Source organism: Zingiber officinale, chromosome 7B (assembly GCF_018446385.1).
Source record: "Zingiber officinale cultivar Zhangliang chromosome 7B, Zo_v1.1, whole genome shotgun sequence".
Taxonomy (NCBI): Eukaryota; Viridiplantae; Streptophyta; class Magnoliopsida; order Zingiberales; family Zingiberaceae; genus Zingiber; species Zingiber officinale.
The window spans coordinates 61066101-61081317 of NC_055999.1; the positions used below are offsets into that span (position 1 = coordinate 61066101).

The window sequence follows — 15217 nt, forward strand, 5'->3', positions numbered from 1 at the left end:
ATGACATTGTATACTTTGCAATGAATCTGGAATTCGTTGGAAATTTCCAACGAACTGGCAGATTCGTTGGAAATGTTTCCAATGAAATTCCAACAAATAATATTTTCATTGCAATTTTTGCGACGAAAATACTATTTGTTGCAAAATTTGCAACGAAGAAATTATTCGTTGCAAAATTTGTAATGAAAATATTATTCGTTGTAAAATTTGCAACAAATATTTTTTTTTTGTCGTTAACTTGCAACAATATTAGCGACAAAATATCTTTTGTTGCTAATTTGCAACGAATTTATTTTGTTGCTAAATTTGTTGTTAATTTGGAACAATTTATTATTTTGTTGTAAATTTTGTTGAAAAATTTGGAATAATTTATTATTTTGTTGTAAATTTTGTTGAAAAATTTGGAATAAAATTTAAATTCGTTGTAAACATTCGCTCCTAATAGATTTTTTGTTTTTTTTAGTGGCTGCAAGCGGCCCGACCTATTCAAAGTCGTGTTTTGGGCATGCAAATTCAAACCGAACAATAGAGGACTGTTGAGATGCATGTGAACGAATCACAAGTCGCTGCTACCTGTTACAATTCAACTCTTCCCAATGTGGAATGCGAGAAATATTGAAAAGGACAGAGCAGAGAATTAAGAAGGCTGGTAAAAGGATGACCTTTTGGTTGGCGATCGTGGAAGCCTGGAACAGGAAAAGGCGGCTTCTTTTTTTCTTTTGAATGATTGGTGGTTTGGTACCAAATGCTAGTAGTTGTCGCCGCCGATAGGACAAAGATCAGGGTGACGGACCGAATGAGTCATCCTTCCTCGAGCGCCATCGATTTTGCCGCTGGAGAAGCCCGCAAAACCTAGGCGACGCCTACAGAACAGAAGCGCCTTCTTCTTCGCCTCCCACTTGCAAAACCCTAAAATGGCCCAGGGAAACGAAAGGGGAAAATCGAGAGTGAAATGAGACGAAAAGAGGGGGAAATCCTCTTTTTATATATATCCTCACAACTATATATTTTTTTATAATATAATTATATATAATGTTTTATACTTATTTATTTATAAGCTAATATCCATGCACGAGTGCACGACCCGACGCTTCCGGCTTCTCCGTCGCACAACTTCTGTCTTGCGCATTCCGTCGAACACTTCGGGCGCACAGTTGACAGCGACTGCTGCTGGCTGTTGGCCGCTGCGAACCACCCAACTCCGCATCAGCTCAACAGCCTTGTCCTGCCTCCTTTGCGGACCAGCGATAGGCCACGTAGCTGGCCATCGCCATAGGAGCCGAGCGCGTGCGGTCGGCCAGGCAGCGAACAGGATCCCTTTGCTAATGCTGCGGCTCCACGTAGACTCTTTGTCCGGCTTCCCAGACGCACCCTCAGTATCGGTCCTACTGTTTACCGCATTACTACGTTCGGTTTCGTGGTCCAGAATGCAGCGCAGCGCCAGGCGCAGCAATGTTTCACGGCATGCCAAGCGGCCGCCAAGTATTCGCGATTAAAGGTGGGCTGAGAGAGGAGAGAGGAGAGAGGTGGAGAGAGGAGAGAGGAATCGAGCGAAGGGTGGCGAGAAAGAGAAAGAGAAAGGGAAAGGGGAAGGAGCGGAAGCGAAGGGACCGAATCAAAGGTGGGACTTTGCGGCTCTCTTCGCCTCCGCGGCGTCTGGTAATCCTGATCCGCCCTTTGCTTGGTGGTTCTCGTTTGCGAATGCTCGCTTTGTCTTAGTCTCTGAGGTAGCGAGCGGGGAGAGGGAGCAAGGCGCCGGTTTGCCTTTTTTGCTTCGGTTTGATTTGATCGGAAGGGATTTGGTGGAGGAGGTAGAGAGGCACGGGGCGAAGAAGATGGATGGTTCAGAGGAGACGTCGGGGCGGGCGCGGTCGTCATCGGCGTCCCGTGCAGCAGACGGCGCCGGTTTCAGTGGCAGTATTGATTTTTCCCGTGGCCCAAACGGATGCATCTGGGGTTGGGATCAGGAGGAGGAGGAAGAGAAGAAAAAAGAGGATTTTGTGAGGGAGGAGGAGAAGGAGGAGCTACGCCGCTTGCTCTCCTTCGGAATCGGTGGCAACGGCGCTGGCGGTGGCGCCGGGGATGTCAGTCTTCGGGAATGGCTCGACCGGCCGGGACGGGCGGTGGAGCTCCTCGAGTGCTTGCACGTGTTCCGGCAGGTTCTGGAGGCGGCACACAAGCAGGGCGTCGTCGTCGGCAACGTGCGGCCCTCTTGTTTCGTGATATCGCCTTTTAACCGCGTCTCGTTCATCGAGTCTGCTTCTTGCTCCACCTCTGGCCTCGGCGGGTCGTCTTCCTCCGCTCAAGGCGAGGGCACTGAAGCGTTTCCCGAGGGCCCCTCCTCCCTGCTCAGGGACGCCGACGGCAATGCAGAAAAGACAACCTTCCCAACGAAACCGATCTTGCTTATGGAATCGAGTTGGTACACCAGCCCAGAGGAAGCCGACGGCGCTCCCGCCACATATGCTTCCGACGTTTTCCGATTAGGCGTCCTCCTGTTTGAGGTTGCGGCACTACTTGCATCTTGCTCCTCTACTCATCTGCTTCTCGATCGAGCTCATTGCTCCTTGTTGTGCAGTTGTTCTGTGCCTTCGACTCATTGGAGGATAAACTGACCGCCATGGCTGACCTCCGGCATCGCATCCTTCCTCGGCAGCTGCTGCTCAACTGGCCAAAGGAAGCTTCTTTCTGCCTGTGGCTGTTACACCCTCAGCCGGACACCCGGCCCAAGATGAGGTCAGTTCATGGTAGAGCTCCATTACTTGCTCATCTGATCATGCTGCATGCATCTGCATGATGTTGCCTTGATAAATTATGGATCCACACCTCATTTTCAGTTGATGAAATGAGATCCAAATCGAAATAGAAAGTTCGGTACCCTTCGGGATTGTAGCATATGATCTCTGTAAAGGAGATAATTTCAGTCACTTCCTTTAGTCTAAGGGCTGGTTAATCTATAGTGCTTTGTTAACTATGCACAAAATGTAGGAGTTCCAATGCGAATGCTATAGTTCATCTCGCATAGCTTGCTTTAGTAGATGCAGAATTAACTTGTATCGAACTAACAGTAATCTGAGCTCCATTTTTATCATAATACTTCGATAATCGTCCATTCGGTATGGAATTTGTATATGTTTGATTCAGTTGTCTTTTATGTGGCCTTTTTTCAGTGAAGTGTTGCGTAGTGAGTTCCTCAATCGACAAATAAATTTTTTGGAAGAGGGAGAATCCGTATCAAAGATTTCAGAAGAGATAGAAGATCAAGAATTGCTTAGGGAGTTTCTTTTGCATTTGCAGTATCAAAAGCTAGATGTTGCTCATAGATTGCATGACGCTATTGCTTGTATCTCTTCTGATATTCAAGAGATCCAAGATCAGAGGTCTATCCTCACACAGAATTCATTTCTAAAATTGAACAGAGATGGACACTCGTCGTCATTATTCACAAAAATTGATCAACCTGCAAGAAAACGTTGCAGACCAGATTATAAGAACAAGCTCAATAATTTAGGTTCTGAGGATCCAGAATCAGTGACAGAATTGCAGATTCATCAGCAGAATATAGCGGTAAGGAGTTCGAGATTGATGAAGAACTTCAAAAAGTTGGAGGCAGCTTACTTTTCTGCAAGATGCAGGAAATCAAAATCAACACACAGACCACCAAATAAGCTCGTGCCAGTTTCGAGGAGTGGCACTGGATCAGCTGTTTGGACCGAGCGGAGTTCGATTGACGATACAGTTCTTAAAGGACATGGTGGTGGAAGGGAAGGCAAATGGGTAGTAAGTTCATTTCTTGAGGACTTGTGTAAATACCTGTCTTTCAGCAAGTTGAAAGTTAGGGTGAACTTGAAGCAGGGCGATTTGTTGAATACCATGAACTTAGTATGTTCCATGGGTTTCGATAGGGACAAGGAGTTTTTCGCTACTGCTGGTGTGAATAAGAAAATCAAAGTCTTTGAATGCGATATGATTCTAAATAAAGATCGAGATATTCATTATCCCATTGTCGAAATGATTAACAAATCAAAACTCAGTTGTATTTGTTGGAACAGTTATATCAAGAGCCAGATAGCTTCGAGCGACTTTGAAGGTGTAGTGAAGGTAATCTTTTCTTGATTATATTGAATTCGATACGAAATTAACTGTTAAATCATGCAGGTATGGGATGTTACAAGAAGTCAAAGTTTGGCTGAAATGAAGGAACACGAGAGACGTGTATGGTCCGTTGATTTTTCACTCACCGACCCAACGAAGTTCGTTAGTGGAAGCGATGATGGTACCGTGAAGCTGTGGAGTATTAATAAGGCAATTCTATTCTTACACATGCTGTATGTCTGCTTTTGAATTATGTATGCCGCATAGTCAATTTTAAGATTAAGATCGAAATTCATCACGAACAAGTTGATAAAACTTGCATTTAAAATGTTTCATCTTGCAGGCTGGAAGCACCGGTTCTATCAGAACCAAGGCTAATGTTTGTTCTGTTCAGTTTCATCCAGATTCTGCATACTCACTCGCAGTTGGTTCAGCTGATCATCGGGTCTATTGCTATGATCTCCGGAACTTGAGGATGCCTTTTTGTACATTACCCGGTCATACAAAAACTGTGAGCTATGTGAGGTATCTAGATGCATCACATCTTGTCTCTGCGTCCACCGATAATACGTTGACGCTATGGAATTTGCCTACATGTACAACGAGTGCAGCTGACAATATACTTCAAACCTTTTCAGGTCATACAAACAATCAGGTACTTCAAGTTCTCCTGCTGAAAGAATTCTCATCGATCTAGTTTTGCTAAATATTTCCTATGGTAATTGATCACTTAGTCTGTCTATCATCATGATTCCAGAACTTTGTAGGTCTATCAGTATACGATGGATATATTGCCACTGGCTCGGAAACAAATGAGGTATGCCTCATATTAAAAGTAATTGTTATTTATTAGGCTTCTTATGTTCAGAAGGACCTGGGAAAATATCGAACACAAGTGCTTATATCCTCTTAGTTTTCTTCCATTCCGAGTTTTTATTTTTCGTAGAATTCTTCTACATTGAGCTCGTGTTGCCCCATCTATTGGTTGAAGAGTTGTCAACTCGTCTCAGAGGCTTTAGGATGCACCATGTGTGCCCATATGATTGGTATCGATCAATGTGCTTAAAATCTGAATAACCATATCTTGATGCGTGTCTGAGCTGTTAAAACTATTGAGGTAGCTCAAGCATGCATATGAGGTCTCGCCATGTGGTTACTCTCTACTAGGCTCGATCCCATTCTACCAATTTGGGCGAACTATGCTCTGTTTGACCCAGCTCAATCCTTCCTAAACCCCAACACAGCTGAACTATAACCTTCTCTAGTCACATTCCCACTCGAGGCCATTGCTATCGGTTTCCTAGTTTCTTTCTAGCTTCCTCTTCTTGATAGTAAATGTTAACAATGCTGATTGTCCTATCGGAACTGAGTACAGATTACATTTGTAGAAATGCTTTTGTTCGTGATTCTTACAATTCGTTCTCCGTATCCTCGTGCAGGTCTTTGTCTATCATAAATCATTCCCTATGCCTATCTTGTCTTACAAATTTGGGAGTGCCGACCAAATATCATCCCAGTCAAACAATGACGCCACACAGTTTGTGTCTTGTGTCTGCTGGCAAGGTCAGTCAACGATGCTGCTCGCAGCCAACTCGAGTGGCAGCATCAAGTTCTTGGAGATGGTCTAACTCTTAGTTCCGAGGAAGAATGAAGACACTGCTGCTAAGCTTTTGAAGCTGTGTAGTTAAAGGGGGAGAAGGTAGAATTGTGTTGTTTTATACAAAGAGGGAATTGTTTTGTATAAAGCATTCGATTTGAGGTACATGTAACATATTCATATGTTTATATATGAGTTGAGGAGAGTTAAATGTTGATCACAATCAACAAAGTTATATGTGGATCTTAGGTTGGGATGAGTACCATATGCGAGCACGACTTCTTCGCGAGTGTTGCAACTTTGAATGGTTTTGTTGATTGAGGTTTAAATTGGTTACAAAGGATCTTTTTGTTGCATTTCCTATGAAAGACTCTTCCATAGAGATTTTTACTCTTCTGGCTGATTGTTAAAAAGTTATTCTAATAGATGAAATTTATGTTATTTTATTGTTTTTAGCATATTATAACTAATTTAAAATTATAAAAAATATATATATATTCCTAATTATGTTTTTTCCCTTCATAATCCATCTCTTCTCTCATGTCTTTTCTCCCACTTCTTCCGGATAAACTAAACCAACTAGGAACCCCCACGATTTAATATAATTCTAAAAAATTAAAATATTAATTTCGGTGAAATTCTATTTCAATATTCATAACAAAATAATTATTCCTTTAGTCTACTGACAGTTATTGCTCATTTTTACAAGTCATCAGCAAGATAAACTATAAATTAAGGCTTATTCAGCATTAATTGGCTAACATTTCCAATAGTCCATACCAATATATGTGCTCTGGATTTAATAATTAATTAGGTGAATTATATATATATATATATATAAAATAATCTGCACGGTCATATATATATATAAAATAATCTGCATTATATGACCGTGAGTCGGCAAAGTTAGAATAATATACGCATTAATGTGAACCCCAGGACTTAAAAAGTGGACGCCTTTGCAAGTATGTTCAAAAATCAACCATGAAATTAGAAGATCGTGAAGATACACAACTGCAGTTACATGTTTCTGGTGGATGAATGAGAAGAGAGGCTTTTAGGATCTTTTTCCTTCTTCCACATGGCTTCGAAATTTTGAATGCACTTCAACCGAAACAACTGACGAAGGAACAATCAGAACGATGAGTTGAATAAGTTTTCATCCAGAAAGAATGAAAAATCTAGGTTTGTAGGTTTTTTTTAACCTTCCAGCGTTGTTTTTTGATAATACTGTGTTGGATGTACAAGAGCTCATTGATTATCTCTCTAAATGTCGGTCTGTCAGCGGGATTTTCGCTCCAGCATTGTTCGATCAACCTATACAGAGAAGAAGAAAAACAAGCATTTAATTCACAAGGATAGAAACGCCAATGAACAACTTGTAAAATTTGTTCCATGTTTGTCTTTTTGTCACAAGACTAGTATTACATACATAAGGCACGCTGTATCGAACTGATTCTAAACATACGGATCACAACTGAATGCACTAGCTTTCACAGCCGGTGGACGTGCAAACTCAGAAGGATTGTAATTGCCGGTGGTGGATATAGAACCAAATGAAAAATTAAAATAAAACCATAATGATGAAAAGGACACTCGAAAAAATAAGGAAAACTTAATCACGTAAATTGCTTACTCTCTCAATCCATGTGCGTACAGTTTTGGTGCAGCTCTAAATGGTGGTCTCTCCTTGGATGCATATGCTTTAGGAACTTCATCATCTTGTTTATAACTAAAAGGCGGACATCCTTCTATCATCTACAAAGAGTTGTATACCATTAGAGTCAAACATATATGCAATTTGACCGCATATTGGATTTGAAAACAAGAGCCTATTTGAACAAAATGTTGAAGCATTATTGGCATGGTTTCATAGTGAAGAATCTTATTTTACTAAACTAGACTTGTTACAGTGATAGATGAGAACTACATATTGAACAGCAAGCAAACTGGCACATATTCACATATTTTGATGTTTGTATAATTTTTACTCAGAGAACCAGACAGTAGATGATGACATGAGACTTTTTCCGCACTACACAAGTTTCATTATCCAAACCATTATTTCCTAGAAAATTTTGAAGTCTCGACATATAGAATTTTGGTTTAAAGTCACATTCTGAGTCTGGATAGCACAAGATCGTGTGCACTCAAAAGGAGAAGGAAAAGAAGAGGGAGGAAGCTTATCTAGAAGCAGAAACACATCTTATTTGATCAGCGCCTCACATTGCCAACGATGGAGGAAGCTTCATGCACTGTGGAAGCAGAGAAGCCACAAACCCATCTGTCCATTGGAGGAAGTAAGGTTTTGGTGTCAATTGACAGAAAATTAGAAAAGTTCATTTGATGTTGTGTCTCAAGTGGTGGACGGATCATAAGGAACCATGAGGAAGAATCATAAAGGACAGGGTGCTAAGCCTATGTATCATAGAGGAAGAAGCCCGTGGGCACTTTCTTAGTTGTTGTGCCAGTATTATTCCGCATCTCAGTGCAAGAAAGCAACATTAAATCTCAGTGTGCCATTGGCACAACGCAAGATTTTAACCCTTGGTTCTAATAAATTCAACTGCAAAATGATGTTTATGGTAATGACAACAATAATTATGATAAAAACGTTATAGATACATCTGAAATAATAATTAAATCAGAATCAAACATGTAAGTGAAGCATATACCTCCTGCAAAATCAAGGCAAATGAAAAGACGTCTACTTTTACATCATACTCTTTATTATAGTAGACTTCGGGAGCCACATATCTGCCTGCATATAAAATAATTGCCACGTATTGAAAATCCAAAAAAAAACGACTTTGAGGTTGACTATTAACTTTTATTATAAAGACAAATGCTGTTGAAAACATGTCAATAATTTTGGAAAAGCAAACAAAATGCTTGTTCAAGAAAAGGGTATCAAACAATTAAATAAAATTTTTAGAGCAACAAATCACAAAAATATAACGCCCATCTCGATTATTCCTTTATTAATATCATATCATGCATCACAAAAGAGCTTATACATTACAAAATAAGTGAAAACAGGAAACATAGATCACTCACATGAAGTGTCGAGAGTTAATGGCCTTTCCTCTCTAACAGTCTTTGTCAATTTCAATAACTTGCTCACACCAAAGTCTGCAACCTTCAAATGCCTGGTATCATCTCGCAAGATATTTCTGTATCTCAGAAATAGTGAAAGCCAAACTTAAGAATCAATCAAGGGTATTCCAAAAAAATAATAATATATGGAAACCACAGTGCACAACAAAGAAGAGCATCTAAACACTCACGAAGGCTCAAGATCACGGTGAATTATGGCTTCTGGTTTATGCTCATGCAAGTAATTCATCCCTCTGAAGGTTTGGTCATAACACAGCAGGTAGTGATGATTAATAAAAAAATGAAAAATCAGTTCTCTTCAGCAAAATGAATGTTTGAAATTAGCACCCACCAATGGAACCAGTAGAAATGTGAAGGTGAATTGGTACTATTGGATGATAAAAGGATGAACCAACTTACCTGGCAATATCAAGTGCAAATCGCACTGCCACTGATGGCTTCAAAGCTCCTTTCCGTTTCAAATAGGCACAAAGATCACCCTACCTCAAGGAGGATGATTAAGGAATAAGAAACGAATCTTAATAAAAAAAACAAATTTTTCTGTTGGCAGCCCACAAATAAGTTACAAGTTACTGAAACAAATGTTCCATTTTGAACTTGTATTTGTCATCATGCACACACGCATTCTTATGATGAGCATTAAAACAAATCTTCTTCTATAGATCAGTTGGCATTTAAATGATACTGAAGAGGTGTCCAAATCTTGAAAAAATTGTTCACATCAAAGGAGGGAAATGGGAAGTTTTAAATAGCATTAGTTGATAAGATAAAATTTAGAAAATAGTATAAAGAAACATATATGAATTCAAAATTTCCTAAACATAAAGAAGGTTACAGTTTGAGGAGCAACCTTTCGCAAATATTCTGTGACAATCATCATTGGACTACTTTGAGTAACAGCACCTAAGAACTGGACAACATTTGGATGTCGTATTAATTGAAGTAATGCAAGCTCATCTCTGAATGCCCTTCTGCAAGGTGTACAAAGAAACTCTAATTGATGTATGAAAAATCAATACACAGTATAGATTAAAGATTGCAGACACAGATTATGATGAAATATAGAACCAACCCACAATTTATCTTCATCGGTCATTACTTCATCGCTGAACTTCTTGACAGCAACTTGAATTCCCCGCCATCTTGCAATGATGAATGTTCCCTAGCAAATGAGATTGGTGAAACAAATAGAAAATTAGCACTACTATCCTTGAAGTTTGCATTAATGATGAAAAAGAAAGAGTAACAAATAACTATAGAGCACAGGCAACAGAATATGGCTAATTGTAAATTTTTAGAGAGATTAGAAATCGAAAAGTCTTTTTCCTATTCACTTCACAAAAAGCAGACAAGGGAATAATTTTGTTTTGCACTTCAAATAAAAATACAAACAAAATTTTGATTTGTTTGTAGCTTATAACAAAGACTCCAAGGAGCTGAAGCTAGTTAGTGCGAACTGTTTCAAATACAGAACCCGAGTTTCAACTCAATCCAATCAAATTAACAATTCAGGAAAACAATGGTGATTATACATACAATCAAAGAGGTATAAGAATAAGCTAGAAGGTCTCAACTATTAATAGGTTAGCTATGTGATTAATTTGCATATGCTATGCTTGTTAAGGTCGCAACACTATACAAGAATGTTGAGAAAAGCTCCATGTTCTATAGAATTTTCCAAAATATTGCCCTACATATACAACTAATCCCACTGACTCAACTTATGTAATTATGCAACTACAAGTGTCAGAAACAAGAATTGTTTGCAACATAATAGTTGTGGCTTTGAGGTTGAAGATGATATACATGATACAACGAAGTTATGAAACAAATAACTCGTAAGCATATTTGTTCAAGATCATATAAGATGCATTGAAAATGACAGAAAGTAACATTGAGATGTGCTGAGGCAGAGAGAAGCTGACATAAATTTGGAATTAGAACTAATGTCCACTGAATCTGAAGATACCCCACAATGGAACTGTGGGAGAAGGAATTCATAATACCAGCCAAAAAAGATGATGTTAATTAGACAGAAGTGCAAAGGTTGCAGAAAAATGAAAGAAAAATCTTCCCTTGCTAAGATCATAAAACAAAGCAAGAGAGATTTTAACAGAATGCACGTAAGACCACACATTTTCATAGTCGCGAATGAAGAAAGTATGAATATACCTTTGTAATGTTAACACTGTTAGTGAAATCAAGTTCACTGGGATCAATCTCATATTCAGGAATTTCCCTGGCATTCTCAACATGCATAGGAGCAATCTACGGATGGTACGAGAAAACAAGAGTCAATACCATAAGACAACAAGGAGTTTAGTGTGTGGTATAATGTCTCCTGTTTGATCTAACTACAAAGAGTAACATACTTTCTGTCATACCTTTAGCTTGGCACCATGCTTCTCCAACAGCTCAATTACTTCATGGTTTTTATAATGTATTGCATCTGCAAGAGGCTGTTAGCAGAAGAATGTAAACAAATCTGACTCTGAAATAAGTGAAAACACATGCAATTCAGTGCATCGATCACCACAGTAATTAGATCACCATGACTACAAGTTTACCAGGTCATTAGTTTCAGACAAAATAACAATTCAGTTTTCCCCATACTTTTTTGTTTGAAGTTTCAGGTAGACTAGTGTTGGCCCAGAAAGGTTCCAATGAAACCAGCACAATAGAAAGAATAGCTTCTATCATATCTTTTGTGTGGATTATTGTTTATCTACCAGAACCTACGGTGAAAGACAATTCCATTCCATCAATGTTGGATTTTACATTATATTGAGAGATCATGTTTAATTACTTCCTCTAAACTATAGCATCTAATAGAATTTTGCAATCTCAATAGCACAACCTCAAAATTTGACAGTTTGGTTTCTCCAGTATTTCAGTTCATATTTTGGTATCATGTTTCATACTTTAGTAGCCATTTTAAAGAAAAATTGTACAATCTAGAAATCAGATCCAAGGTGAGAGTACCCTTAAAATAAGGGTAGATCAATGAATTTTGACTATGGTAGCATCACTTCCTTCTTCTCTGAAATAGTGTCCTTTATTTCAGGTATGTAATAAAAAGTGACTAGAGTGCCCTTGATATTACTAGTAATAAAACCTTCAATAGAAGGATAAGATATACGCAGTGACAAACACAGATTTGATGGTGGCGGTGTTCTTGTGTTTCAGCCTAAACATTAAAATTCCTAAATAAAGCTATCAATTATACATAAATTGTCAAAACCAAGTATAAATGTGTCCAAAATTGAAAGCAACACAATGACCTCCATAACGATTGTGTATAAACTAGGCTTTGGGAGGAGGTGAAGGAGGGGTAAGTAAAGGGAAGGTGGCATTTGCCCTTGTTTGGGAAGGAGGTGAGGGGAGGGAGGGGGAACTTTTACCCTCCCTTACCCCTCAATTGAACTATTTCCTTACACCCGAAATCGGGGTGTAAGGAAGTTACCCTCCTTCCCCTTCCTTTCCATTAATTTCGCTATTTAGTAAGGACGATAGTTTAAAGGTAGTAAAAGGAGAATGCACGGCAAATGTTTTGCTTCGATATTCCTGAACACGCCAAGCAGACACCAGCATTATTGTGACTCGATTCCGTCCATCATATTTAAGGAATGCGACTCCGGGATGGTTGACAGAGATTAACATCAATTCCAGAAACAACGGCAAAGCCAACAGGCAGTACATAGAGGGAGGGGGGAAAGGAGGGGCATTCCCACTCACCGTGCTACCCCAGCAGTCCTGGGGATCCACCTGGGCGCCCTTATCGAGCAGTAACCGGACGACGTCCGCGAACCCTTGGCAGGCGGCGACGTGCAGGGCAGTGCGGCCGTCGATGTCCCGGAAATTGACGTCGACGCCAGAGTCCAGGAGCTCCCCGATTCCGCCGACGTCGCCCTCGTTCGCCATGTACATGAGGCGGATGTTGGCGTCGATCTCGTCGGGGACGCCCGCCCACCCCTCCTCATCGCTGCCGGAGGGGGCCAACGAGGACTGCTTGCCGAGAGTGAACCTTCCATTTGACTTCGACTCCATGGCCGGCGGAAAGGCCTCGCCGGGGATCGGGATCCCTAGGTCAAGGGCCTAGAATTTTGGGGGACGGAACATGCGTCAGGAGACGACAATTTATAGCGTGGGCGGAGTCGTAAATAGGTCGTAATTTCTGGCAATCAGCTGGGAAACGCCAGCGGTGGGGATCGTAGATGAGAGCAGCCGTACGATCAAAGAAAGCAACGAACCGTTGGATGACTTAATGCGCTCGTCGGTTGCGTTTTCGGTTGACATGGCGCCGGCGAGACTCATCGCTGTCTTCCCCCTCTGGCTCCACGGTGTCGCATTAGGATAAGCCTGAAAGATTTCCTTTTCCAGCCGAGTCAGGAAACAGGTACGGTGACCGCTGATGTGCTGGCAAATGTTTCTCGAACATTTAATTACTTCGGAAGGGCAAAAACATAAAGAGGGTAGAAAAAGAAAAAAGAAGAATAATACTAATACTAATGGTTAGATGAATGGAATGAATAGGCGGAAATATTATTAAGAAAAAAAAAGTAAAATTTACACATAGAAATATATCCATGAATAACCGATTATGAAAACGATTGATTGAGTGCTCAATTAGTAGTTGATGAGTCATCGTGATAGACGGGTGTTATAGTAGGGAAGTTATTAAAGGGTGACAACGGTTGTTATGCTGGAAGGGTTGGATCATAAGTAAAGGATGGGGCGGCCCCCATTTGTGGTAAGACAATTATATTATTGCTAAATTGGAGTGCTAACGGCGGATGTCACCGACGGCCTTTGACTCGTGTTGACCTTGGACAGGAGGCTACTCATCCGGTTGCATGAAGACAAACAATGCTCGAGGTCATAACAATGATATCGTTGAGAATTAATAAATTGTCGTTAGTAATGAAAAATCATTTTTGTAAAAAAAAACAATAAAAAAAAGGAGATTGTATTTGACTCAACAAAAATTATCAATTGCTGTATGATACGGAAATAGAGATGACCCACTAAAAGTGGATCAGAGCATTGAAAATTAATTGATATGGAGATCAAAATTAATCGGTCAAAGAACTACGATTACAAGTTACGTAAGATTAATCGAATAGGCTCTTAATATCGGTCGGATGTGATTGTCCGAAAGACCACCCTCTACAAATTTATAATTGGAGTTAAGAGATAAATAGTAAATTTCTTGATCTACCATCCCGCCCGAGCAGACCTTATGTCCGGTCGGATGAGATACAACCCTCCAACAACTAGACAACCGAGTGAAAACACATATTAGCAGTCTTACTCTTACAACCAAGATTGTGATGTCCCGGTCGAGCGGTTTTCGGTCGGCCTATAACGGGATCCATAAGCATATATTGTTAGAACCCCAAGGTGTTTTGATGTGATCAAACAAATTAAGTTAGGTCATGTTTTATCTAACCCTTGTGTCTAAATGTGCAGGAGCTTAGGAACATAGGAAGTCGAGCGGAAGACGTGGCTAACGAGAAGGATGGCACGGGGAGAGAGCCGACAGGCTCGGTGCGTCCGAGGGACGAGGTGACCGTGGAAGAGTACACCAGTGGACGAAAAGAACGTGCGCGGCTTTCGAGGGACGAGAAACCGGGAAGGAAGGCTGCTCGAGGAGAAAGCCAGAACTTGGGTTCGGGTGAGCTGATAACCATTATTTTGCTATATTATTTTGATTCATAATGTATATTTTTGATGATCTATTCATAGTTTAAACTCATGTTTACATTACATTTTGTAATTACATTTGATTTTGAACTTAATTGTAAATTACCTTATTTTCATGGTATTTGATGCTAATATTTGATTATTATTTTGTAGGCATCAAAAGGGTCATGAACCCGATCAGATCAGACCACATTTGTGATCAAATTTAGGGCGAAATGAGGCGATCAAGCTCCAGAACAACCGTAGTCGTTCATTCAAGATTAGAGAGATCTGAGCCATCCGTCAAGCATCTGGTCCATCCGACCTAATGAGGAGCAGATCTGGACTGTAGATGAAGATCAGTACTGTTGGATTGGATTTTAGGCTATCTTTCATCGTTGATTTAGCTCCGAAGCATCCCAGCCGTCCGATCAAATCTGAGGAGATTTAAAAGGTCGCGAGAAGCTACAATGAAGCTCAGGCTCGACGTCACGATTTCTCTGCACTGTTTCTCTTCTTCTTCGCACGACGGCTGCAACTCCCATTCACCATTCCAGATCTAAGAGTGAGTTATCTTCACCGACGACGATTCCCTGAGCTCCGGCGTTCACCGCCCGAGGACACAGAGAGCAGCAGAGGCGTTCCCAGTCCGTGAGTTGATTTCTGATTTACATTCGGATCACAGGCGAGAGGCGTTCCCAGATCTGTGATCTCCATCAGCATCTG

The 15217-nt window shown here is 40.5% G+C and overlaps 2 protein-coding genes across 4 annotated transcripts; one reads left to right on the top strand and one right to left on the bottom strand.

Annotated features, from left to right (window-relative positions):
• Positions 1–706: 706 nt before the first annotated feature.
• Positions 707–6088, top strand: LOC122005831 (protein SPA1-RELATED 4-like). 3 transcript variants are annotated; one of them, XM_042561051.1, is made up of 7 exons: positions 707–2504; positions 2579–2736; positions 3171–4101; positions 4159–4305; positions 4439–4750; positions 4853–4912; positions 5535–6088. In XM_042561051.1, exons 1-7 carry the CDS (start codon positions 1836–1838, stop codon positions 5721–5723), a joined length of 2466 nt encoding a protein of 821 aa, XP_042416985.1. In that variant the 5' UTR covers positions 707–1835; the 3' UTR covers positions 5724–6088. The 3 variants fall into 3 exon arrangements, with proteins under 3 accessions (XP_042416985.1, XP_042416986.1, XP_042416987.1); XM_042561052.1 differs by having other exon boundaries at positions 708–2504; positions 4863–4912; XM_042561053.1 differs by lacking the exons at positions 4853–4912; positions 5535–6088 and having other exon boundaries at positions 708–2504; positions 4159–4328; positions 4439–4716.
• A 562-nt stretch (positions 6089–6650) lies between these two features.
• Positions 6651–12945, bottom strand: LOC122005833 (integrin-linked protein kinase 1-like). Its single transcript, XM_042561054.1, has 12 exons — positions 12545–12945; positions 11194–11268; positions 10982–11077; positions 9886–9971; positions 9660–9780; positions 9209–9288; positions 8980–9042; positions 8750–8865; positions 8368–8453; positions 7329–7450; positions 6898–7009; positions 6651–6811 (listed from the first exon to the last, which is right to left on the bottom strand). The coding sequence occupies exons 1-12, from the start codon at positions 12854–12856 to the stop codon at positions 6713–6715; spliced, it is 1368 nt and encodes a 455-aa protein (XP_042416988.1). The 5' UTR covers positions 12857–12945; the 3' UTR covers positions 6651–6712.
• Between the last annotated feature and the right edge of the window lie 2272 nt (positions 12946–15217).

What these genes read in the sequence shown, in the direction of transcription:
- LOC122005831 (XM_042561051.1), top strand. Translation starts at nt 1,836, where the DNA reads ATGGATGGTTCAGAGGAGACGTCGGGGCGGGCGCGGTCGTCATCGGCG. An exon ending in ACTTTGAAGGTGTAGTGAAG is followed by an intron (nt 4,102 to 4,158) that starts GTAATCTTTTCT and finishes TAAATCATGCAG; the next exon opens with GTATGGGATGTTACAAGAAG. An exon ending in AGCTGTGGAGTATTAATAAG is followed by an intron (nt 4,306 to 4,438) that starts GCAATTCTATTC and finishes TTCATCTTGCAG; the next exon opens with GCTGGAAGCACCGGTTCTAT.
- LOC122005833 (XM_042561054.1), bottom strand. Translation starts at nt 12,856, where the DNA reads ATGGAGTCGAAGTCAAATGGAAGGTTCACTCTCGGCAAGCAGTCCTCG. An exon ending in ACAGTGTTAACATTACAAAG is followed by an intron (nt 9,972 to 10,981) that starts GTATATTCATAC and finishes CTCATTTGCTAG; the next exon opens with GGAACATTCATCATTGCAAG. An exon ending in TACGCACATGGATTGAGAGA is followed by an intron (nt 7,010 to 7,328) that starts GTAAGCAATTTA and finishes TTCTCTGTATAG; the next exon opens with GTTGATCGAACAATGCTGGA.